The 26047-nt window shown below is 34.8% G+C and overlaps 2 protein-coding genes, 1 long non-coding RNA gene and 1 pseudogene across 5 annotated transcripts; 2 read left to right on the top strand and 2 right to left on the bottom strand.

Annotated features, from left to right (window-relative positions):
* The first annotated feature begins 1703 nt into the window (after positions 1-1703).
* On the top strand, positions 1704-9492 carry LOC115975955 (pentatricopeptide repeat-containing protein At1g66345, mitochondrial-like). The gene is made up of 3 exons (XM_031097010.1): positions 1704-1987; positions 7050-7198; positions 7277-9492. Exon 3 carries the CDS (start codon positions 7323-7325, stop codon positions 8973-8975), a length of 1653 nt encoding a protein of 550 aa, XP_030952870.1. The 5' UTR covers positions 1704-1987; positions 7050-7198; positions 7277-7322; the 3' UTR covers positions 8976-9492.
* Positions 2151-6830, bottom strand: LOC115967183 (annotated as a pseudogene).
* Positions 9493-13083: 3591 nt separating the features above from the next.
* LOC115978273 (40S ribosomal protein S28-1-like) lies at positions 13084-16036 on the bottom strand. Its single transcript, XM_031100297.1, has 2 exons — positions 15903-16036; positions 13084-13486 (listed from the first exon to the last, which is right to left on the bottom strand). The coding sequence occupies exon 2, from the start codon at positions 13473-13475 to the stop codon at positions 13278-13280; it is 198 nt and encodes a 65-aa protein (XP_030956157.1). The 5' UTR covers positions 13476-13486; positions 15903-16036; the 3' UTR covers positions 13084-13277.
* A 3945-nt stretch (positions 16037-19981) lies between these two features.
* Positions 19982-25825, top strand: LOC115975954. 3 transcript variants are annotated; one of them, XR_004088224.1, is made up of 6 exons: positions 19982-20288; positions 22365-22688; positions 22826-23215; positions 24070-24678; positions 24778-25009; positions 25119-25825. It is a non-coding gene; the product is annotated as an uncharacterized LOC115975954 (long non-coding RNA). The 3 variants fall into 3 exon arrangements; XR_004088223.1 differs by having other exon boundaries at positions 22815-23215; XR_004088222.1 differs by lacking the exon at positions 22365-22688 and having other exon boundaries at positions 22815-23215.
* The last annotated feature ends 222 nt before the right edge of the window (positions 25826-26047 follow it).

The raw sequence follows: 26047 nt of genomic DNA, 5'->3' as shown, positions 1-26047 counted from the left end.
TTTAAGTAAGGGAAATGAATGGAAAAGAATGGAATGGAATAGAATTAAGTAACCTTGATCGGATGTTTTAAAATAAAGGAATGGAAATGAATGGAATGTAGGTAATTTTGTTTGGGAGCAACATGGAGGGAATGGAATTGAATAATTTTATGACAATATTACTATCAGACTCTTATTTTAAAATAAAGAGTTGAATAGTAGTAAATAAATTCTTTTTATTAGAAATCGGTCAATTTGCTAATGAAAAGTAATGTATCAACTCATAATTAAAATGGCATATTACAACTTAGCAATGAAAATGTGGTTTTGGCATCTGTCTTAACTCACATAGATGTTGAACAAGAAGAACATATCGACTCCACAAATCTCATATTACCCTTCTCTCTCTCTCTCTCTCACTCACACACACACACACACAAAGCTAAATATGCATTATGATTGTTATTGTCTTGTCCATTGGAACCCTTTCAAAGCCTTAGATTGCAGATGATTTCCCAAATTAAATTTTGTTTTGTTGCTTCTTTCCCACTTGTCATATGACCTCAATCTTATCTTTCAGACTGAGGTTCATTATGAGGTTCATTATAGTGTTCTACATGTTATAATGTTAATAGACTTCAATGTGGATTAAAAAAATTCTAATCTATTAAAAATTGAACTTAAGCATTATTTCTTTTCTTTTCAAGGTTAGTTACTTACAACTTTTGTTTCTGCAATTCTGTTTTAATTTGAAATATTACAGGTGAAATTGGAGCAGGGTATTGAGATGTTGAATATTTTCAAGAATTTTGAAACTAATATGCCCATTTTGGATGATTTTGATTACTATGAAGAGCGGCAGAGAGCCATGCAAGAAAGGAAGGCCAGACAGCAAGCTGGCCTGATGGCTGTCAAGAGTAGTTGGAGACAATGAGCACAGAAATGCTGTTGCTTTACCCAGTGATTTCATCAAGCAGATGTCAAAGAGTTTTGCTCAAGTTGTTCGCATGGATGAGGTTGGTAAAGAAGTCCCCCTCCACCGCCTCACGGAACGAGCTACTTTCGCCTCTAATGTCAAAAACCCTCCCTTTTTTTATTTTGTTTTGTCTTGTTTTGTTTTGTTATGTGTTTTATGTTTTGAGGGGAGAAAGACATAAAAGTTGAGCAAAATTACATATTTAACCTTATTTTTAACCGAGGTTGATTACAAAATTCTAATTAAGTTAATCTTAGGTGGGTAAAGTATCAAATTTTAAACCACATGTAGGTAATTTAAATTTCAATCAAATTATATGTGAGTAAGTTGTAACATGTCTTAATTAAAAAAAAAAATTTGAGAATCATAAATATTAGAAACAAAATTGAAAATAACAAAGGGTAAAACTTTTATGTCATAACAGTACACATTATTCTTTTAGTAATTTACCATTAACAAATTAATGGAAGAAGTCATTTTTAGAGGGGAAGCTTGTGTCCGACCATTGCCACTGGACATATTGTGATGCGAACACATGTCCACTCTTAAACATGTGTCTGTATCTTAACATGTATATGTGTTTGGTGACGACGGGTCACTGGACACAAGCCATTCCTCTTTTTTTTTTTTTTTTTTTTTTTAGAGACCATAGTATCGAGTTAATGTACTAAATTGACAAAATAGTAAAAAAAAGAAAAAGAAAAAAGAAAAAGAAAAAAAAGAGGCGTTTCTGTCGGTTGTGGCAAAGGTGTGATTGTTTGTGGTGCCAGCAGTAAATTCCTAGTCTACTCCTCTGAAGTCAAATCCATTCTGGGTAACAACCAGCAGCTGCTGACTCTACTTGAAGTGGCCAATGATAGCAAATGGAGAGAGTATGGTATTGCCTGTAACAAGCTCCCTCCTTGGTTTCTGCTTTTGGTTGGTACATTACTCTGCTTCTTGTGTTTCTAATTCTTGGGGATTTGGTGTGCTCTGGCTCTCTGTTAGCCAGATGTCAGACTGTTCAGAACTTGCCTTACTGGTTGGTGATTGGTGAGTGACTACTTCATCTCTCTATGAAAATCTAGTTTTTTCTTTATTCATTTATTCCAAATATGAACTTGATTGCCTCAAACAACTGGCTTGTGAGTTAATTTATCCAGGAATTGAAATTTGTGCATACCCACTTGTGGATTCGATTGTTTATTTTTTTTTTTTTGCATTATTGTTTGGTGGGTTCAATTAATTCAGTTGTCTTTTTATGCATGCCCGCTTTTGCCTTGTTTCTTTTGGATTTCTATGCATACCATCTGAAACGATTGTTTGAAAGAACTGTCTGGTGAATTAGTATAATCCAAAATTGAGTTTTTGCACACCCATTTGTGCATTTGATTGTTTTGAAATTTTTGCTGATTGGGTTCAATTTTAATTCTGCATATTTTCTTTAGGATTTGGTTTCTCTGTAACAATTATCTTTCAGGGTTTATTTCTTTTCTTTTTTTGGTTGTAAAAGTGTAAATCTTTACATAACCTCTTGTGAACTTTGTTTTAGAATAGATTATAACCTAGAAACTTGACAGGCTTCGAAGCTGGTTCTCTAGAACTCTAGAAGATCTTCAGTAACATATTTCATTGAAGTTTCTATGTTTATATAGGCACGTGTGCTAGGTGGTCGAAGAAATGACTAAACAGATTGCAGCTATATCAAATGATTTTTTTTATTGTCAATAGCATCATCACCAATGACAATGAAAAACATATTGCAACAAAAGCTAACACTGAACACATGAGGAATTTCGTCTTTGTTAAAAAATTAGTATAATTCACTGTTCCATGCCAGCTGGCTGTAGGAAGGTTTCAAAACTATACTGCACTATTTTATGAGTTCAAATTTTGGGGTCTCATCAAAGCTGACCACCTCAGAAAAAACTCAGCCTATTGACATGATAACTGATCATTCTGGCCATGACATGGAATGGAAAATGAAAATTGACGTTTAACATTTCTGAATAAAGTTAGAGCTTTCAATTAAGACTGGTGAACTTGATCACCTACTTTGCAATAGCCTCAGATAACATCCGAGTACCAGCACCACTGAATGCAATCTTAAAATTTAGACTAGTATGAGGTTTGTAAGCACAACCAACTTACAACATAAAGAATAAATGAATAGCACTCAAAATTCCAGTTTCATGTTTGCTGAATTACCCCTTGGCGTTGGAACCCGATTTCCTGGCAAATCCACTTACAGAAAGAAGCCTTGACAGAAAGCCCTGGTTGCTGTCGCAATTGTCCTTGTCACTGAAATTGCTTATAAGGGACCAGTGTGTCTCAAAGTCTGACTCATAACCCCTTCGTTGCATCACTTGAATGAGTTCTGATGCCTTCTTGAGATTGTCTTCTAAGCGATACCTATTAATTACAGTGGAGTACATCTCCCTCGTTGGACTTTCACCAACCTGAAGCATAGAAATTAGAAAATCTTCAGCTTCTGCAGTTCTACCATTTTGGCAGAAGGCATGGATGAGCATGCCCGAAGTGTTAATGCTCTACTTAAGATTCTTACACAACATTTCAGTATAAAAATCCATAGCTTCATCCAATCTATTCTGGGTACAAAAACCTTGAATTACTGAATCCTAACTAGTAGAATTCGGAACATTTCATTTCTTCAGCATCGTGTTCATAAGATCAACAGCCTTGTTCAGTCTCCCATACCAACAAAATCACTTAATTAGATTATCATAATTGATATTGTCAGGAATTAGGCATTCTCTACCATTCTGTCCAACAGATCTTCTGCTTCTTGAAGCTTACCATGGGAAAGAAGGCCCCCAACAATTGTGTTTTGGATGCTTGAATTATGAACCCAACCTCTTGATTCCATTTCTTGACTCAACTGCAATGCTTTTCCAATATCACCAACATTACACAAGCTGCTAATTACTGCTCTCAAGCTCTGATTACTAGGCCTAATTTCATTAGAAATCATCATAGACAGCCAGTGCACTGTACTCGATACATCTTTACACTCAGAAATTAAAAGTGATTTCATTCGCTTGCAGTTCCTTCTCTTGCAATTCATCTAATATTTTATTTACAAGTGAACTGTTCCCTGTTGCAAAAAGGGAGCATATCAAAATGTTGTAGATGATGAGGTCATTTGAATATCTTTGTCCAAGCGTAAGCACCTTCAGACTCAATGCATGAAGGACCCTACCCTCCAAAAGCATCAAGCGCACCAAATTCCGGTAACTTGAGATTGAGAGGCCTAAATTTTTTCTTATAATAATACCAAGTAGCTCCTCAACTTTCCTCATGTTTTTCACTTGACAATGCTCTTATCAGCATGTTATAAATTTCTGCATCTGGAAGTAGCCCCTTCAAAAACATATCCTGGAATAGAGTGGATACTTCTTGAATGTTGCCTGTCATACAAAACCCTTTCATCAGCGCACAATGTAAAGGAAATGAATATGAAGATTGCTCTCTTAAACCAATCTCTTTTAAGGCAATGGATTTCTCATATCTGCCAGCCCTGCACAGCTCGGGAATTAGTAAAACAGAAATATCCTAAGATGGAGCCAAATTTCAACTCAGCATATTGTCCAATATTGTAAAGACAACTGAAAAAATTTTCTCCTTACACAACCCTCTTACAACATGGCTAAAAGCTGTGTGATCCAAGATGCAACCATAATTTAGAATTTCATCCAACAATAAATGTGCAACTCCTGTAAAACCTCTAACACAAAGCGTTTCAAGGAATTCAGAGAAAATATCTAACCCTAAGTGAGGGTTATAAACTAGCATACATTCTAGAAGCTGTAATGCTTCCACAAGCATTTCTCGCTGGCAAAGACACCCCACAAGAGCTTTACAATCCTCCAACCCTGGTAATCATTTGTTTCTTTGAGCAATTTCCCAGCAACCATGAGGGTCCTTCAAGTTCCCTTTCTTACATAAACTCATTATTAGAGCAGTGTAGGCCTCATTCTTGACAATTAAATGCCGTTGGTGTATCCTGTCCAATATTAGCCTCCCACCATTTGTCAATCCTTTCTTGCTGTATGCTTGGACAAGCAAATCGGGAGTTTCTTGGCCAAGCTGATTAACCAACTCTGGGATGAACAAAGCCCTTTAACTAACACTGAGAAAACAGGCAAAGATATTTCTTGTCCCCATCGAATCATTTCATTTACCAGTTCCAATGCAGCTCTAAAATTTCCATGATCGCATTTCTGCATTACTAGTGAGTTAAAATCAGGTAGCATGGAATCTTCAAGAACCCTGGCGACTGTTTTACCATACTCATCCAGGTCTGTATCTAGGTAGAGACCATTCCCAAGATTACAGAGAAACTCTGTTTTAGAAAATCCTGCATCATTGTCCCTTTTCAACCTCACTGCTGATGGATTGAACCCCAAGACCGTAAATGCTTTGGAAAGTGGATCCTCCAATGAAGAGAGCTGAAGAAAACCATGGCTAGCCATGTTGTAAACTATCATTTTCACTTCATCAAATTGTCTACCTTCAGGCGGTGTCCCCTGATCCACCATTATAGGAACATATATTAGGTTTCAGGGATTTAGTCAACATTTCTGACATATAGACGAAGGCATTTTTCAGTTTCCCTTCATGACAATTCCAACCAATCAAAATCCCAAAGGTTATTTCATCAGTATTGAAACCTAAATCTTCCAATTCTCGCAAAAACAAGTCTGACCTTTCTGTGCCTGAATTGCTACAATAACAGTTGGGGCACACTTCATCTCAGCAAAGAAACTCAGCAGATCCTCAAAGTCCTTCTTCTTATAGTACCCACGAGCAATTTCATTAATAACTAGGCTACTAGGCTCCAAACTAGAAACCACAGCCCTCTTGACAAGATTTCTTCCTTCTTCAATCTTTCCATCCCTACAAAGTAGTCTAATGACATTCTCCAAACTGGCTTTCTCTGCACCACTAAAATTAACATTCATCTCCAACATGTCCCAACAAACTTGATACACTAATTGAATTTTCTTCTTCAAACCAAAATATCAAGAACACAGCAACGCATCATGGATGGCGCTAAACCTTGCATACACAATAACATCTCTCTCTAATTCACCCCACCAACATAAGCTTCAATCAAATTACTGAAAATTTCGTGACTATCCAATGAAATTCCTTGACTTTCAATTTTACAAAGCAAGAATTCAGCTTCCCTAAGCATCCCCACTTGGACAAGCAACAAGGCCATGACTTCACATGGCCAAGGGAGATGCTTAAAACCCTTATACTGTTCATTAGCCCACTTAAAAATTTCCTACAATTTGTGATGCTGGTGCAAGCTGTGATTGCTGATATTATATACAGGGTTTTTCTGGTGCAAAAATGTGAAATCTAATTAAAATTTTAGTAGGATCTTTTCTGTTTGTGGAGGATCCCTGTATCAGTTTTTGATCCTAGTTATTTGTTGCTAGGTTGTAGCTCTTGCTTTGTTGTTTGTTGATGTTTGCAGCTAGTTGCTGCTTCTTGTTATGTTGGTCTTTTAAATAAAAGTTTTCTTATTCATTAAAAAAATATATATGGAGAAAAACCAATTCCTCTTGGGGTGTGAGATTTGATGAATTTCTTCCGTGCCCAATTTGTAGTGTACCCTAAGAGTTTTGGATTTATGATGGAGAAGGCCAAGGGGCCCTTTGTTATAATAACTTGGAGATAAACTCAGAAGAAACTTTCAGTCCCTTACTCATATCTGTTCGCATTCATTGAGTTTATATATTGTTGGTGGACAATTTCACCATTTTTCTATTCCTGTTTTAGATGGATTTCCTATGCACAATAGTATTTTTGAGAGAGAGAGAGAGGGAGAGAGAGAGAGAGTCATGACCTCGAAAGTCCCTAACATGTTACTAGTAAAAAAAAAAAGTCGATAGTCATATTAATTACTTAATAGTGAAATATTTTTATTGAATAAATAAATTTAACAATTCTGCTTTGGAAGATGTAGTTTAGTAGAGGCTATGTCAAATAATAGGAGAATGATTCATATAATGTTTCCAAAATCATTGTGGTAAATCTTTGACTAGTTGCTTGAATCTTGATTCTGACTTAATGTTTTTGGCAGGTTTGTGTACTATTAGAGGAAAGAGCAATACTGTAGTGCATTCTCCGTCTTGCCATTACTTTTTCATCATAACAGAAATCAAACTTTGATGTTTTGGTTATCTGTTAGTTTTTGCCAGATGCTGTGAATCTAAGTGGTGTTTGCCCAAGGTAAGATTACTATCCTGAGATTGACAATGTTAGAATGTACTACCTATATGCTTTATTGATTTCATTGGTAACGTGCAGAGACATAAAAAAATTGCCACTTAATTGAATCCATGATAGCAAAATCATGCTTTCAGTGCGTCGAATTATACCATCCTTGGTTTCCATATCAGTCAAGAATTCCAGTAGCCTATGTGTTCATAGTCCTCTTTCAGTGGTAGCTAAATTCATTCATGGTTGTACAGAAGCAAACATTGATACCGTAGTCAATTCCATATGTGGTTCATTCAGGAAGGGCTGTAATTGGGACATTCTGGCTCAAAATTTTGATTCTGTTCGCTTAAATGATTTGATTGTTGAGAAGGTACTGCTGGAATTAAAGGAACCAACTGATGCAAAACGGGCTCTGGCTTTCTTCCATTGGTCAGCACAAAGGAAAAAGTTTGAACATGGGAATTGGTCTTATTGTATCACAATTCATATTTTGGTTCAAGCACGACTGCTTACGGATGCTCGAGCATTGCTTGAATCAGTTTTGAAAAAAAATGCAGGGAGCCATTTGAGATTTTCAGTTGTGGATTCTCTACTTAGCAGTTACAAGATTACAGTTTCAACTCCATTTGTGTTTGATTTGTTAGTACAGGCTTATGCTAAACTCAGAATGTTTGAGATTGCTTTTGATGTCTGCCGCTATTTGGAAGAACATGGCTTCTCTTCAAGCCTTATAAGTTTCAATACTTTAATTCATGTTGTTCAAAAATCTGATCAAGTCCCTCTAGTTTGGAAGATTTATGAGCATATGATTCAAAATAGAACGTATCCAAATGAAGTAACAATCCGAACGATGATAAGTGCATTGTGCAAGGAAGGGCATTTGCAGAAATATGTCGACATATTGGACCAGATCCATGGTAAGAGATGCTCTCCTTCAGTGATTGTTAATACCAGTTTAATCTTAAAGATTTTAGAGGAGGGAAGAATTGAAGATGGTATGGTATTATTGAAGAGAATGTTGCAAAGGAGTATGATTCTTGATACAATTGTTTATTCACTAATTATTCATGCTAAAGTAAAACTTGGGAATTTGGAATCAGCGTGGAAAGTGTATGAAGAAATGCTAAATAGAGGTTTCCAAGCAAATCCTTACATCTATACTTTGTTTATAGGAGTCCATTGTAAAGAGGGAAGAATAGCAGAAGCACATTGCCTAATGAAGGAGATGGAAGATCTGGGTTTGAAGCCGTATAGTGAATGTTTTGATCTTCTCATTGAGGGGTGTGCTAAAGCAGGAAAATTGGAAGAGAGTTTAATGAATTGTGAGAAAATGTTGGAGAGGAGACTTGTTCCTAGTTGTTGGGCTTTCAATGAGATGGTAGGAAAGCTCAGTGAAAATGGGAATGTGGAGCAGGCCAATGCAGTGTTAACTATTTTGTTAGATAAAGGATTCCTGCCTGACGAGATTACATACTCTCATCTGATTGAGGGTTATGGCAAAAAAGGTGAGTTTCATGAAGTTGTCAAACTCTACTATGAAATTGAAAACAGATCACTGTCTCCTGGATTATCGGTCTATGTGTCAATGATCAGGAGCCTTTGCCTATCTGGGAAAGTGGAGGAAGCAGAAAAATATTTGAGGATTATGAAAGAACGTTCACTGGCCCCAACTGCGTGCATTTACGAGACATTGATTGCAAGCCACTCTAAAAAAGGTGATAGAACAAGGGCTCTTCACCTTCAGGATGAAATGTTTTCACAAGGACTGAAGCCTAGTTGTTCGTAGCTTTCTGGTTAAAGTGCAGAGAACATTGAAGACTAGTGTCCACTCAGGATACAGAGTAACTCCTATTGACTTTAAAAAGCTAGCTTTAGCGATTCTTAAACTATACTGCTGACCTGGATCCGAATTGCACCAGCTCAAGTTGTTCATGTAAGTACTACAGGTGGAAAGGATTCCATACACAGAGAACGCTAATAAACGCAGGAAGGATGGTTTTGTCAGTACCTGATTGGGCTTGTGCTGAGTCTGCTGACCACACATATGCACACACACAAATAGATGATTCTGAGTCCAGATAGGTGCTGATCATCCTATAACTTTTTGCTCTTTTCTATGATCTCTGTCCATGTAATTCTTTTATCATAATTTAGTGGATTCAGTTTTGCAAGGCAATGGATCTTATTATCTATTGGTGCTAATCATGTAATTTGATACTAAGAAATGGTGATCCTTTACTGATTGATTTAGTGGCCTGAAAAAAAAGAAGAAAGAAGAAATAATAAAACACGCTTTGGTTATATGTTTTTGTTACTGCAGAAGTTTTAATGTAGTTGTGGGGGGCAAGCGTTTACTCTTTCCCTAAGTATAAACGGATTACACTTTTGGTACATAGAAAATAATTATGGCTGCAATTTTCTTTTTGGTATGTAGTACAATTACAATTTACTTATCTTCTATTCAAGTCAAAGCTCAGCTTACAGTTTTGTGAGTCCTAATTCACAATTTCACATTAGTAAATTACAGTTTCTTTTTCTTATAAGAGTAGGTGGAGGTTGAAGTCATGAAATCAGTAATTATAATGGATGAGTGTATAGTTTCCCAATAATTAGAATAAGAAAAATGGAGGGCCTTTTTATGATTCGCATCAAAGTCAAACACCAAAGGTTAGTGCAATTTTTTTGTCCTTGCTTTGGAGTGTGGAGACAAATGATTATAATACGTTAACAATTGAAATCGTTTTTGTTTTTGTTTTTTAGAATGATTAACAATTGAAATCATGATTGTGCATAATTTGGTCGAATCCAACTGAACCTAATGAATTCTTTATGATATGTTCAGTTCAAATAAATTTTGTAGAGCCGTCTGGGTTTGTCATGTATTCCAAATTACGAAAGAAAATACTATATCAAACAAAGAAGTTCAGAAAATACAACATTTTCAGTGATTTATTTGTACTTTTTTTTCTTCATATCTTTAATTTTTTATTTATATAAATAAAATTCTATGGATAAAATTCATGCATTTTCCTAATCCCAATTATCAACCACCATATAAAAATAGAAAATATTATTTCACACTTATTTTCCTTCATTATTTTAGACTAGATTCATAATTAACATACGAATGTTCACATTTTAACACATAAAAGTAGATGTGAAATAGTGGATGTAGAAGAATCAAAACCAAAGGAGAAGATATTACTATGAAATATCCTAACAGAGTACTATTATAGTTATGTTCAGGTAGGAAAGCCACACCGGTAGTCTCCTAAACATTTTTCAATTAGCACAAAAAAAAAAAAAAAAAAAAAAAAAAAAAAACCCCTAAGAGCATCCACATCCGGATCCTAAATCTCATCTTATTTTACCATCCCAAAAAGTTACTTTATCAATTATACCATACCATTTTACAATACACCCACCATCCCAAAATTCTATTATTTTAACATCTTATTAAAATATTATTTTTTTAATCTTTTTTTATTATTACTTTTCCAACCGTCACCTTTTTTGTTTTCAAAATCAACTATTCCCTTTTCCAACTGCTTGCATTTCTTTTCAATTTCAATTTATTTCCAACGGTCATCTTGCCACTTTTTTTTTCTTTTCAATTTCAATTTATTTCTAACGGTCACCCTGCCAGTTTTTTTTCTTTTCAATTTCTTTTCAATTTCAATTTATTTCCAACTGTTTCACCAACCTACCAATTTTTTTTTTCAATTTATTTCCAACTATTTCAATAACTGCCAATTTTTTTTTTTTTGAGAAAGAACCTGCCAAATATCAACGTACTTAAATTTGCCAACTTTAAAAATCCACATACATATATATTCCATAAAACCGGTCAAATATTGATGTAAAATCCACATACATATTTATAGATGCATCCTGTCAAATATTAATGTATTCAACCTGTCAATTTTAATGATCCAAATACAAACACACACACACATATATATATATATATATATAGAACCTGCCTTTTTTTTTTTTTTTTTGGGAGAAAGAACTTGCCAAATATCAATTTACTCAAACTTGTTAACTTTAAAAATCCACATACATACATATAAATGCAACCTGCCAAATATTAATGTACTCAACCTGCCAACTTAAAAAATCTACATACATATATATACATACAACCTGCCAAATATCAATGTATTCAATCTGTCAATTTTTAAATTTCACATACATATATACACATGCAACCTGCCAAATAACAATGTACTCAACCTACCAACTTTTATAATCCACACACACACACACACACACCCTCAATTGTATATTTTCTTCCAGGATGCCGGACCATGGGAAAAAATTGCCAAACAGATTATTCTTGGAAAAAAATTAGACGCGTGGCACATGTTCAAAGTTATTTAGCAAGTTAGATTGTTTTTGAAAGTCGAGTTTGGCAAACTCGACTTTGGGTTGGAAAACAGACACTATAGTGGCGTTTTTTTAGTGGCTATAGCAGCGTTTATAGAAAACGCCACTATAGGGAACCTATAGTGGCGTTTCTAACAAACGCCACTAAAAAAAACGTCACTATTGTGTCTTTATTCCAGCCCAAAGTCGAGTTTGCCAAACTCGACTTTCAAAAACAGTCTAACTAACTAAATAAGTTTGAACGCGTGCTGTCCAGCTAAAATTTTTCAAAATTTTCACTTTTTGGCAAATTTTGCCCCGGACCATGCCAGGTTTCTTGCTTTTGTTTATAAAGAAAGGAACTTTTACCGAGGGCAGGGCTTCTGAGTTTAGACACTTTGATACATGCACACATTCCAACCATTTTGCACAAAAAAATAAACTTCAAAAATCAAAACTTATGTGGTCGGCTGATGCTAACTTATTTTGTGGGGATTGGCTTTCTTTCTTTTTAATTAGGAGTATTTTTTGTTTTAAATACACAATGACAAGTAGTAGTGAGTTTTAATCTCTACATTTTATTTAGTTAGTGGGTGATGTGACAATTTTTCATTAAAACAAAAGAAGATTTTAGTTAAAAAAATATTGGAACTAAGTCAAACCTATTTTATGATCCTCTAGGGAAAAATTTGGACATTAATTAGATAGCAGTGGCATAATTCTCAATGAAGAAATGGTGAGTACCAATTGCGGCCTACAGCAATGCTTCTAATTAAAAAACAAGCTGATAAGTTACACGCATTATAAGAACACAAATTAACATCTGTAATATTGACCATCAAATCAATTGCCAAACCACCAATGTGAATGTCATAAAATATTTCCATCTTTTCAATTCCATCGCTGATGACCATCTTAAAAAACCTAACCTACCAAGGTGGCCATCCACCTCTCTAACAGTTCTATATAATCTGGCAGGTTTAGAGGGAAAATATTCATACATATTTATTAATATACACTCTAGACACACAATATTCATAATTCTATGCACGTCCACATTTTTTAAGTATGTCCACAGTCGACACATAAAATGCATAGTGTACGGATGATGCACACTAACAAGTGTGTAGCAAGCAATGCCCAGGTTTAATGGCCTGGTATTGATAGGGAGCTTTTATTTTCACCAAATGACACAAAATCTCCCTCTCCCATTATAGGATATCATAACAAAGATTCACAGCACCTTCTTATTGCACTCAGATTCATCTCTGCAAAGAACATAATAGCTAGACTACAACATTTTTTTTAAAGGAAAGTCACTATCACAACGCAGTTTCCATTGTATCCAATACATCAGATCATATCTATACGGCAACTCACCTGTATTGGCTATCGTAATGATAATAATTCATACATATAAACTAAGCATGCATTCATATAATGTGTTAAACTTGTTCTTAATTGCCACATCTTTAGATTAATCTTTGGTGAAAAACTATCATACCAAGCTCATAATTAGTTAAGGCTGCAAGCTTACCTGGTAATGTAATTGATATTTAGGAATGTGCCATCGAAATATTGAAATGTCAACAAAATGAAATGTGAAAGTAAAATACGAAAACTATTGAGTTCAATGCAAAATCTTATTCGAAGACAGACAACCTAATGGTGGCATTAGTCTAAACATCTGAAATAACTGGGTGGCCAAATATGGGCCCCCTCAACGCAACCTTCTTGCTTCCCTCTCAGACTCTAGTAGGGCGAGGATGTCCCCTTCCCTGACCGGTCCCTTGACGTTCCTTGTAATTTGCCGCTTACTTTCATCCATAAACTGCACTCTCACCTGAGTCACCTGCCCTCTTGATCCTGTCCTCCCTATAATCTTTATCACAGTTGCATATTTCACGTCAGAATTCATTTTGTCGCTAACTGCCAAAAATGAGAACATGTAACTGTCAATATCTAATGCATTAGAAAGACATAACATTTTTAAAAAAAAGGTAGATAAGACACAGAAAACTGCCAATGAGCTATGGTTTAATTGACACTTCCTTCTCCCTTAATAATGGTAAGGAGAGTGAGGTTGTATGTTAAAAGTCCATTAGTGTACGTGTAACTTACCAAACAAAGACAAAAAACTAGATCAACAAATTTTACATACACATTAGATACAAGCAACGGGAAAATATTGCAACAGCTACCACTTGTAAAATGTTGGGTCATGAAAACAGAAGAGGACTACTTCAGAACAGTGAGGCAGTAGAAAGAGGATCACATTTAATCATTGAGATATGACAATATGATCATATAAATGTTAATGAAATAATTAAAGCATCATCTTCAAATGCCAGATTAAACTTAGCTGTCTAGAATGACCAATGATCTTGTCCTCTAAATGGATTTCACAAATAAATAATCCTTAGCTTTTGGTAGGCTCATATCTTTTGACTTGTTATTATCCCACTATCATCAATACCATGAAGAAAACAAACCAATGCCTAAATTCGATGAAAAGAAATCTCAATGATCAAGGCTCTTGTCCTTTACATTGATTTAACACACACACGTGCGCGCGCACACACATATACAGGTATCCTTAGCATTTGATAGGATCACATATTTTGTTTTTTAATTCCTAAATTATTAATACTATAAAGAAAACCAAACTAATGTCTTAATGTAACCAAACTAATGTATATGAGTTTGTCACTTTCAACTGACAAGGTGGTTTACTTTGGCTGTCAATTCATTTCTATATTGAATGCTATCAACAATAATCTTTTATTTATTATTTTTTTTATGAGTTAAATCAACATTGATCTTAACACTAAAAAGACTATGAGACCACTGCTATACCAAGTAACCTGTTCAATTAAAACAACTATGAAGAGTAAAACTAATATCATCACCATCTGCAAAACCAATCCACATAAAAGCTAGCACTAACAACAAATTGTGCGTCAAAGCATTGATTTGAAGTGTAAACATCAGAGATTGAAAGAATCAACCACCAAATTATTATTAAGGGACCTAATTATAAACATTTGCTTTCTGTCATGAAAGTAAATAAGTGCCGTTAATATTTGATAATCCTGGAACTGACATCAGACATCTAACCCCCAAATGTTGCATTAAATCACAACCCACACTCACTAACTAAAATGACACTCCCAAAACAAAACATGTTGCACGAATGTAACATGCTATTTAGAACTCATTTTTTTGTAGCAACATCTGGGTTGGCTAGTACAAGGCTACACAAAGAGAGGATGGATACATGTAAAAGCCCATTCCATGGGATATTCACTTATAAAAAAGAAAAATGAAAATTGTTATTTCAATGAATGTCCACAATTTGTGGACATCAGGTGTGTATGGATGGTGTGAAATGGGAGTGTGAGACAACACTGTCTTGAAAAAACAGTACAACATCAAACCTCTACAGTTTGTTATTTTCTACTCCCTCCAGCAACAAAAGTGTCATTCATCTCTAAAATCTTATTGATACATCAATATTTGGGAGGTGAGATTCTTAATGTCTACATTATATCTTCGTTAAAAACACCAGGATATGTCAATCAATTAAGCACAAAATCTTTAATAAAATATTTATTAAAAAAAAATAAGAATCTCAATCAATAGAAGGTGAGGGTCATGCACTCCGCTTAGTAGGTGTAAAACTTATCAATTAAAAAAGAAAAAAGTGACAAAATTTGATAAAACTATGGAGGAAACACAAAAAAAAAAAAAGGATAAAAAATATTTTTACTGTTGCATTCCTACATGCCTCAGACGTTTATCCTTTGGCTATTAATCAGTCTATATTGCCATTTTTTTTTTTCATGTAATTCGCAATGCTAGGTTGTTCTACCTATTTTTTGCATATAGGTATTGTGGTTTTCAAAATAACTTCAATCATGGTTTTTTGATTGCCCTACAAAGCAACTATATTCATAAAATCAAACACAGCATGAAGCAAACACATATAGCTAGATAAAAAGCATATTTACAGCAGAAAAAAAGAAGAGGAAAATATTATCTTGATCCGACAGGTAATTTCTCGTAAAAGAAAGAAGAAAAATATATATATATATATATATATATATATATATATATATATAGTTTTGGTATTAAGGGATGAAACAAAATGCAATGGAAACAAAAAAACAAAAGACCCAATAACAATGTCACACATATAAAGACTTTTCATAAGTTTTGAAGGGCAATGATATATCTGAGAGGAAAAAAAAAGAAAAAAAACTGGTATAGAATAATAGAATTGAAAGGCGAATAATAATATGGTGATGATAGATAAACTAGAAAGAAAAAAGAAACAAGGTCGTACCTTGTTAACACAGACGACAGAGATTATGTTGAAGAGCTTCCGTTCCTTAGGAGAGGAGAGACTAAAACCCTACGTTTGTACGTTTGGCTTTGGAGGTGCAACTCTGCTAGGGTTGGAAAAAAACCTCTCTTTTTTTTTTTTTGGCTAAAATGAAAAAGCACTACTGGGCTTGCGGACCAATTGCAAAAATACCTTATGAGGTTTTTCAATTCTTATAATAACTTTAATTATGGGCTTGGATCCATAAGAGCTAATGAAAGTAAATTACTGAGGTCAATTTGGCGGATATAAATATTACAAATGGGGTGTTTTTGCATTTATGTTTTTTTTTTTTTTTTTGGTTTACTTTTTTCTATTATTTTTTAATTTTTAAAAAATTTAATTTTAGGTTAAAACTTTTTTTTATATAATTATTTTAGAATAAAACTTTGATACAGAAAACACATTAAATTCAAACACTTAGTTGCATTGGCCAGTAAAATACAAACATTTATATTTTTTCCAAGGATATTATAATTAAATTTACTCAATTCAAGTATTTAAATTAAGTTGGAGAATCTAATGTATTATACCTAAAATTCTGTATTTAAGTTTTACTTTTAATTTTATTATATATATATATATATGCAAAAAAATTTGTATCTCCGTTAAATTTTATATCTCATGTATATATTAATGTAGCTATAAAAATTAATAACTTTTCCTCTTAATAAAATCTATACAAAAATTGAAATCTTGTATCTCCAAATGCAAGAAGAATGTATTTTTTTTTAATTGAATAAATTTTTTTTTTTTAAAAAGCACTAAAATTCATAACCCTTCACATCAATAGTCCACACTTCACAGCATGATTTTGAAGGTTAACCGTGAACTGTTCATTAGGACGATTCTTTAAACTTAAAAAACCGTTCTTTGTAAAAAAATAGTAAACAGTGCAAACCGCGGTTAAATCGCTTGGGTTTGAAAACCGTGGACGGTTTTGGCGGTTCACTTTAGGATAGAGATTTTATAAAAAAAAAAAAAAAAAAATGAAGAAGAAGGAGGTATTTACAGCACCTTATCACCATTGTTAAGAAAACCTCCAAGAAAAATCAATCAATACAAAGAACTGAAATGAAAATAGCAGTATAAGATGTTGGGGTTTATGTCCTAAAATCCAATTTATTGGCATGTCATAAATAATTAAATTGTTTAATTATATGAGACTATTTATAAATGAATTAATGAGACATTATCTTAGTCCATGAGATGCATAGTATGTGATTTATGTGATTTAGTTACAGAAGATATAAATCACAAGTTCTTTGTAAACTCAGAATTTTAGTTCGTAGTTGATGATGAAATTGGGCATTTCATCTGCAAAGACTATAACATATCAATTAAGATGATTTGTTTTGATTATGGAAGTGGAGACTTCTAGTTGATATGTTTTAAAAGTTAAGACATATTGAATTGGACCGTTGTGAGATTTATTATTCTCCTAACGACTGTCAAATGAATAATAAATCTCACGGCTTCTATTTACATCAATTCTAAATCCTGAGAGAATAATGAACCTGATCATGAGATATAAGTTGTTTTGATATATCAGGAGTGAGATTTATAAGTCACGATCAAAACCTCAGTATGTTAGGCAACCGTATTTAATGTTGATGGAACATATATTCTCAAGATGGAATTCATAATCTCTTAACGGAGATATAAAATATTCCCTTGAGATAAGTTTAAAGAGTTTGGTTATTCAGAGTGTTGGGTCCAACCACTTCAATAAGGAGTTATTAAAGTATATATTTATGAAATTGGATTTCATAAATATATGATAAATAACATAAAAAATTAAACCGGGTACTCAAGGATTAAGATGTAGTAATCTTCAAAGTGGCAGTCAACATTCATGATTTTGTATTACTATGAATATTTTAATGAAAAGGTTGTATGTATAATAAAGTCTTGGGACATAATTTATTAATAAGGCCTAGGGTGCAATTATATTCTTATGATGACATTGAATATAATTAATGGTAACTTTGGACTTGTTAAGAGTTGACAGAAAAACCCAAGGCCCATTGGAGCTAGAGTCTTATTTGTTCCCTTTGGTCGCATCTCAAGCCACAAACTAAAGTCCAATTGGGTAGGCCTAAAAGGCTAACCCAATTAGATAATCAGTTTTTATTTAATAAGAGCTATAAATAAAGTAACTACTAAGGTAGTTAGTATGTACGTATGATGGGGGAAAAAAAAAACAGTTTTTTCTCTACAAGAAGAGGAAGAATTTTTCTTTAAGAATCAACATACAAAAGATTGATTGAGAGACCACACTTCTTGGACACCATGTGGAATTGAGATGAAGATTAAAGGTATTCTCAAGTCTTGGTTTTGAATTTCACAGCATCAAGGTACGCTTTCTATTTTTTGTTCTAGAATTCAAGATTACATGTTATCTCTCATGAATGAAGTAGATCCATGATTGTTGCTTTCGCTGTGTGTTTTGTATGAGATGCAAAACCAGATTTTCCAACATAAGATCTAACTAAATCTTCGATAATCTACCTCCACAAGTCGCTAATTACCAGTCAGCTTCTACCTTTGTCGTCCGTTGCAACCTCCAGTCAACGACCGACGATCGGATCTCTCCAAAGTCCAAACCAGTGGTAGTAATGGCTGTGGCTTTTTCTATCTTTCTCCCTTCCTCTCACTGTTTTGTTTTCATTTTGCTGAGACATCTTTGTTTTGTTTGATAAAGCTGTAATACATAGTCTTAGTAAAAAATGCTTTGAGACTTAAGAGTCTCGCCCATCGTGTGTACCACAAACATCAGATCACATAACTATTTAAATATTTATTTATTCATTTTTCTAATGAGATTAATATATTTATTATATAATTAGTTTTTATCTTTGTTGATATTCATTCTATTCATGCATTACAGTACTAGTGTCCCACTGTCACACAGTATATAGCACTACTACCACAGTAGCTTTAAGCTTCATCAACTATCCTCCTTAATATTTTAATAATATTTTATATTAGATTTCAAACTGATAACAATGGTTTACTATTTGGTATGGTTAGTGATTTAAGTAAAAATCAATATATAATCAGTAAATCAATTTTGACATTGTTATGTACTTATATACTTGCTTATTTATTATGTTTGCTTTTGATTTAATTTTTTTATTTATTTATCATATCAATAATACATTTGAAATATAGATCTTTATATTTATTTAGGGACTATTTTAGTTAAATTTTGTATTTATATTAATTTATATTTAAATATTTGTTAAATTAATTATGACGTCATTACGGTTTGACTTCAGTTTGACCTCAGTTCGACCTTAAAATCTTTGAACCTCTTTCTTTTACAATTCATTGAATGGTCCAGATTTGAAAACCATGCTCCACAGTTCACACTCATTTTTTAAAGAGCTCATCAACCATGCATGGAAGCACCGCTCCAATAATACTTGTTCCCATGACATGAGCTTTGACAATGTTGCCTTGTTCTTGAATATGATCTCTCTCTCTCTCTCTCTCTCTCTCTCTCTCTCTCTCTCTCTCTCTCTCTCTCTCTCTCTCTCTCTCTCTCTCTCTCTCTCTCTCTCTGTGAATGGAACTAAATATATAGAAAATTAATATATTGTCAGCTTAGTTTAGTTTATACTAAAATGTCTTTCTAGTCGATTTTCATTGTTTTGCCCCTCAACTTTCTAAGTTTATATATTCTCCTAGACAGTTGTCCTCTATAGGGATCTGGTGGCTAAGGGACTGTTTGGATTTGGTTGTTTTCATAACTCATCACTGAGTTTTCATCCCCCATAACTCAAAACTGGTGGGTCCCACGGTACATACACCTATTTGGATTTGTTCTAAGTTTTTGTTTTCATTACTCAATTCTCACTAAATTGAGTGATGAGTAATGGAAATCAGAAACAATTTTTTGGTGTTTTTGAGTTATGAAAATTGAGTAACAGTGGTGGTTTGGTAATTTCCTGAGAAACACATGGGCCCATGGCAGAGAGTTGTCCAATCCACCTCAGAACTTTTGCTCTCTTCAACACTCCACCCAACGGCTACTACTCACGTGCCTCTCCCTTTCACACAAAAGCCATTGAAGAGCAAATCCTTCAGTACATTTCTTCAGAGCAACATCACCCACACCGAACCCTTCAGTACATTTCTTCTTCTCCAATCTCACACCCCATTCACGGCCTTTCTTCTCCGATTTGCCTTTCGTTCTTCATCCTTCACCCTTCCCACGACAACCCATCCGACGAAGAAGATCTCAAACGCCGCTCAACCTCAGGCACTGTGAACTCTGGCGACAACACCGCCAAACCGAGACCACCACACCACTTCATTTGTGGTTTGTCTACTCACAGTAAGGTAGATCCACCACTCTCTCTTCCTTTTCTTAAACATGAATTTCCCTTGGACTTATGGAATTGTGCTTTTGATTTTTTAGAAATTTTTTTGGGGATATTTCATTTGTCTCTCTTGTTTGCCTTGTCCGTGGTGTTTGTGTGAGAACTCCAGTTTTAGTTTTAGTTTTTTTTTTTTTTTTTTTTGGGATTTGTTCTCTGTGGAGGGACGGTTTGTCTAACCTTGTGAATCCCATATAGAACTCGTTCTCATTTTGTACAGATTGTTATGGATGAGGGCGATGTTGTTGTTGTTTCTGAACTAGAATGGTGGTTGTGGTTGTGGAATGGTGATTGTTATAGCATTTTCATGACTTTGATGGTACCCCTTTTTGGGTTAGCTGAAATTGTTGTGAAATTTTTTTGGGTCTCAGTTTTGGGTCTTCACTTTGATAAAGCCAGAGATGTTTGCTGTAAATTTATTAGAGCTTTGGGTCTTCATGCTGAGAGTTTTGTGCTACAATTTGAGAGTTTTGGGTCATTATTTTTTTAGAGTTTTGTGATACATTTTTTAGGTCTTCATGTTGAGAGTTTTATGATACATTGGATTGAGCTTAGGAGTTTAGGACCTTTAACATATCCAAATTAAAAATGCAACTACTGCCATCTGTCATGCTTGTCAATGTGTGGGTCTTTTCATAAATTTTGCTCTATCACCTTGCTGGTGCTGTACAAAAATTATCCGACTAATTAGTACTTCTTTCTTTGACACATCATTTTAATTTATAATGTACCCAATTGCTATCGGTTCATAATTTTAAATGAGTTTTTTGGGATTGTAATCGGTTTATCATCATTTCTTTAGAAGTATGGACAATGTACTTTGTAATTGTATACTGTGGATGCAAATATCATCATTGTTCATATGATAAAAGTTGCTGATATACTTGTAACGGTTGCATGACTTTAGAAGCATGACTTTGTATGCCATCTGGAATATAGACACATGACTTTATGCCCAGAGAAGTTTTGATAAATTGTTGTACCCTTGACTACAATACAATTAAAGCTTTGTAGATACATAAATATAGTTGCCTTATGGATTTGTAATTCTTCTGTCATCAATGTACTTAGATGAATGTGACTATACTTAAAGTAGATACATATAGATAAATATAGTCGTACTATACGTACATGAATGTCATACATATCTGATACAAGCATACCAATTGTCACTTTCATTTATCATTTGGAAATTGTGAATATGGATCCTATGCTCAATATTTGTTCCTCTAAAAATATTGGGATTTCTGTATTGTACTTGTAATATGATTGCGTACGAGATGTGTGTGTTGTTTTTTAAGATGGCCGTGGACTTGAGAAGGTGGGATGACGACTGTGTAGGTGAGTTATGTAATCTTGTATTTGGACAATTTTTGCTTGGGAATATGTATCGCCATGCTGCCAATGACCATGTGTGGGAGGAGATCACACACACTCTTAATGCCTGGACTGGGAAGGCTTTTACCAAGAGGCAGGTGATTAGGAAGTTCCTTCTCTCCAACGATGGTAACGAACAGTCACGGGTGTTCGTAGATATGGTCATTTTGGGAAGGTTCACCCCATGCCCTCTCTTGACCGATTGTTTCATGACCTACCTCAGTAAGAGATGGATGCCTAGTTGAAGCAATTTAGTGCATGTCCCTTTTGTGATTCTACTGACATATTTTGTTCCCATTATGTTTGGTAGAGTAGTTTCTTATGGAGTACCATCTACTTAACCATGAACTAATCCAGTCCTATTTGTGACCGCTAAGTTTACTAACTCATTGCTTCGATCTTCCATCATTTTGTATATCTGGTCACATTGTATATGTAGTCACATACGATGAAGGATTTATATATTACCACTATTTCTTACATTCCTTTCACACTTTTTTTTTATCCATGTTGATATAACTGTGGAATATTTTTCTAGTTTGTATATGGAGATAACTAAACCTACTTGGCACATGAATCATGAAAGTCCTATATATCAATACTTAAAATTGCATGATTATTGAATCTGTCATGAGCTTACCATGTGAGATATTTCAATTAGATAGCACATGAATCACAAGAGGCAGATGACAAAATGTGGCCTCCCCATGTAGAACATATCTTTATTGAGATTATGTTAGAGGAACAACTTAAGGGTAATATGGAGAATGGTGTCTTCAAGGGTCCTATGTGGCAATCAATTACTGCCAAACTTAATACACGGACCAGGAAATCCTTTCCCCATAAGAAAGTGGTTCAGAAGCACAATAAGCTCCGACTAAAACAACGCAAGTAGAGCTAGTTGCTTAAGCACACAGGATTGTGGTGGGACGAGCACACCCAAACAGTGACTGGTCCTGATGAGGTTTGGGCGAATGTGGTTGCAGTATGTTTAATGTTGTTTATTATTTATATAAGTTATTGTAGTTATTTATTTATGGAAATTGCGTCTAAATTGATAATATATGAACTGCTTCATTTATTGTGCTAATGTTTCCAATAACGTTGCAAGGCAATTGTCAGGCAGCTAACTTACGGAAACAGGGATGTCTAGACCATGACAAGCTACATCAGTTGTTTGCCCTTAGAACTGCAACTGGGAGCTTGCAGATCTTTTCAAACACTCCTGCCCTGAACAGTGATGAAAAGCGTGCCTTGAAGGAAGAACTTTCAAATGCCAGTGCACCCACCTTTCTGGACGATGACTATTGCACTCCAAACTTTGAGAGTATTCATAGATTGTGGAGGATACTGAGGTTGAAGAGCCAATCCAAAGGGCGGGAAAACGTCCAGTGTAGGATGGAAGTGGCAAGAATAAGAAGGTATCCAAGAAAACGAATAGGGTAAGTGACATGACTGTGGCCTTAAAGGAGTACACCGCAATGACAAAGGAGAGGTTTAGCGAAAAACAAGGTAAGTCTAGCTGTACATTCAAGCAATTTGCTCAATCCATAATTGGGGGTGATCCTTGTTCACTTGGCAAGGCAATTGAGCTGCTTAATAAGTATGAGGATCTTGGGAACAAGACCTATGTCAAGATCTCAAAGGCTTTGCAACAAAAGGATAATAGGGTAGAGTTTATGGGTATGTCGAAGCATAGGAGGAAGACTTGGATGGAGGACATTCTAAACCCGGAGGAGGATTGACTTGTGTGGTTGCTCGTTATGTAGTAGTTAGGAGTAGTTGGATTTGGCTAGTAAGGCTATTTGGTTTTTAAAAACTATGGATGCCTTTTCTGCTGGTTCTATTTTTTTGTTTCTTAAGGATGATACTTTGGTTTATGTCGTTTACGAACTTCGGATGTTTGTAGGGTTTGCGTTATATTAATCTATGGATGTTTGGATTTTGGGTTCGTTAATTTTTTTATGTTTATAATGATGATTGTTGGATTAGGTGTTTATGAAGTAAGGCAAATTTCGTAAGCTTCGCCTTATTATAATCTATGCTTTATTGGTGGCTTCGCATTTTTTTATTTGTAAGGATGATTGTTAGGCCTACAAGAACGCATGACATTATTTAGGTTGTAGGGTTTCATTCTTTGTAATATATGGTTGATTTGTTTGGTTTGCTTTTGTTATTTTTCATTGCCTTATTATAATCTATGGTTGATGTTATTATTAAGACTATTTGGAACAGGTATTTCCTATGTTGATGGTTCATTTTTTGCTTTGATTACAAGTTAAGGTGTAGATTGTTAGAATAAAATATTTGCTTTTATATCTCTCTTTGGATAACCTACCTGAAAAGTGTGTTACTGCATTGTGTAGGTCACTTATGGTGTCAGGAAATGAATGGTTAGGGGTATTCCAACGATATGATTTTGATGATGCTTACTTCAATGACGTTGCATCCAATGATGCCCGTGAAGATAATGACGATGACTGGACGGATTCAGAGTGTGATAGTGAAGAAGAAGTAGAGTTCAATTTAGTGAATCCTATAGTCAAGGAGATGTATGCGTACATGCAGCGGCATTTCGATAAACAACTAATGCATACAAGTATGTTGACCGGCAGTGTGTATATGGACAAACTCACTGAAGGTAATCCACTTAAGTGTTACGAGATGTATCGCATGACACGTGAGTTACTGGATCATTTAGTGGACGAGTTGGCTCGACATGGTTATTTGAGGGATGGGCAAGGTGGGTGGATGTCACCCAGGCAGTGGCCATGTTATTGTACATACTTGGACATAACACCTGCTATAGATGTGTTACAGATAGGTTTCAGTACTTAACAGAAACCGTGTCCTGGCATTTTCGTCAGGTGTTGTGGGTTATCCACTCATATACGAAGCATTTAATTAAACCTGATTCGAATGTCATGGGCCTCTCTGAACATCTTCAAGTGAACAAGTACTGGCCATGGTTTGAGGTACAAAAAATTCCCCTACTTAACTAACTTCACATAACATTAATATACCATACTATTTGATATGTGGTACTTAAAATTAATGAAAACTTTCATGTGTAGAAATGTGTAGGAGCAATTGATGGTACACAAGTGAGTGCTCGACCTCCTGCAAATGCGACTTAGGCACATAGGAGCCGCAAGATTACTATAACAACTAATGTGCTGTGTGTGTTTAACATGGACATGTAGTTCACTTATGTCCATGTTGGGTGGGAGGGCAGCGCCAATGACTCAAGGGTGCTCGAAGAAGCGATTAGTAACCGAAAGTATGGATTCCCATGGCCACCAATAGGTACTATCCATTACTGTGACTTTAAGAATAATATTCTCCATTGTTAGTAGTATGTTTATGAATAACTTAAGTGCGTACTGGGTGGTTGTGTATGTGTGTGTGTGTGTAGGGTTATATTACTTGGTGGATTCGGGCCTACCAATTGGCACAATTTTTTCCCCCTCACAAGTCAACTAGGTACCATGCTCAGGAGTTCCGCTCAAGTAATAGACGACCAACATCAAAGAAAGAGTTGTACAACTATAGGCACTCTTCCTTGCGGATGGTTATTGAGTGATCTTTTGGAGTGCTAAAGGCCCGTTTCCCTATTCTAAATTTAATGTCAAACTTTAAGCAAAGTAGACAACGTTACATAATTGTTATGTGTTGTGCCCTTCACAATTTCATACGCATTAACAACTGGGGCAATGAACTATTCACCACATTAGGAGATGACACACAGTCTGAAGAAGGTGAGTCCAATAGCGAGGGAAATGGCAATGGAAATACTGGAGTATTAACTAGCTCAGCAACCCAAAGGCATGTAATGGAAATGTCGGATGAAGCGAAAAAACGCATGGCCCAATTTAGGGGTGATATCACTAACACAATGTGGGCTGACTATGTTGCCTATGGCCATTGACCTATGATGTTGCATTGTAAACACTATTCATTTTGGAACTTATTCACATGGTAGCCTATGTGAAGCAATTAGCGCTTATGTTAACGGATGTAGGGATTAGTTATTTATGTAAGAGTATTGCGCTATTTTGCAATTGTATGGACAACGCACATATGCATGCTTCTAATATATTATCAGCATTAGTATTCGATGATTGTTGCGCTATTTTGGAACTATAGGTTTTGTAACGCACACATGTATGTGATAGTAGTATCGGTATAAATGAGCAATTGTTATGATGGACATGATTTTGAGAATAGGTGTTTCATGAATGTCTTCGACCCATAAGCAATCAATACATGCCAGGCTACTTCCCAACATATAGCCATATATATATATGTGTGTGTGTGTGTGTATTTATATATCCAGGTATAAAA

This window comes from Quercus lobata, chromosome 2, assembly GCF_001633185.2.
Source record: "Quercus lobata isolate SW786 chromosome 2, ValleyOak3.0 Primary Assembly, whole genome shotgun sequence".
NCBI lineage: Eukaryota > Viridiplantae > Streptophyta > Magnoliopsida > Fagales > Fagaceae > Quercus > Quercus lobata.
The sequence above is the reverse complement of the archived record's forward strand: the minus strand, read 5'-3'. Positions and strand labels throughout refer to the sequence as shown.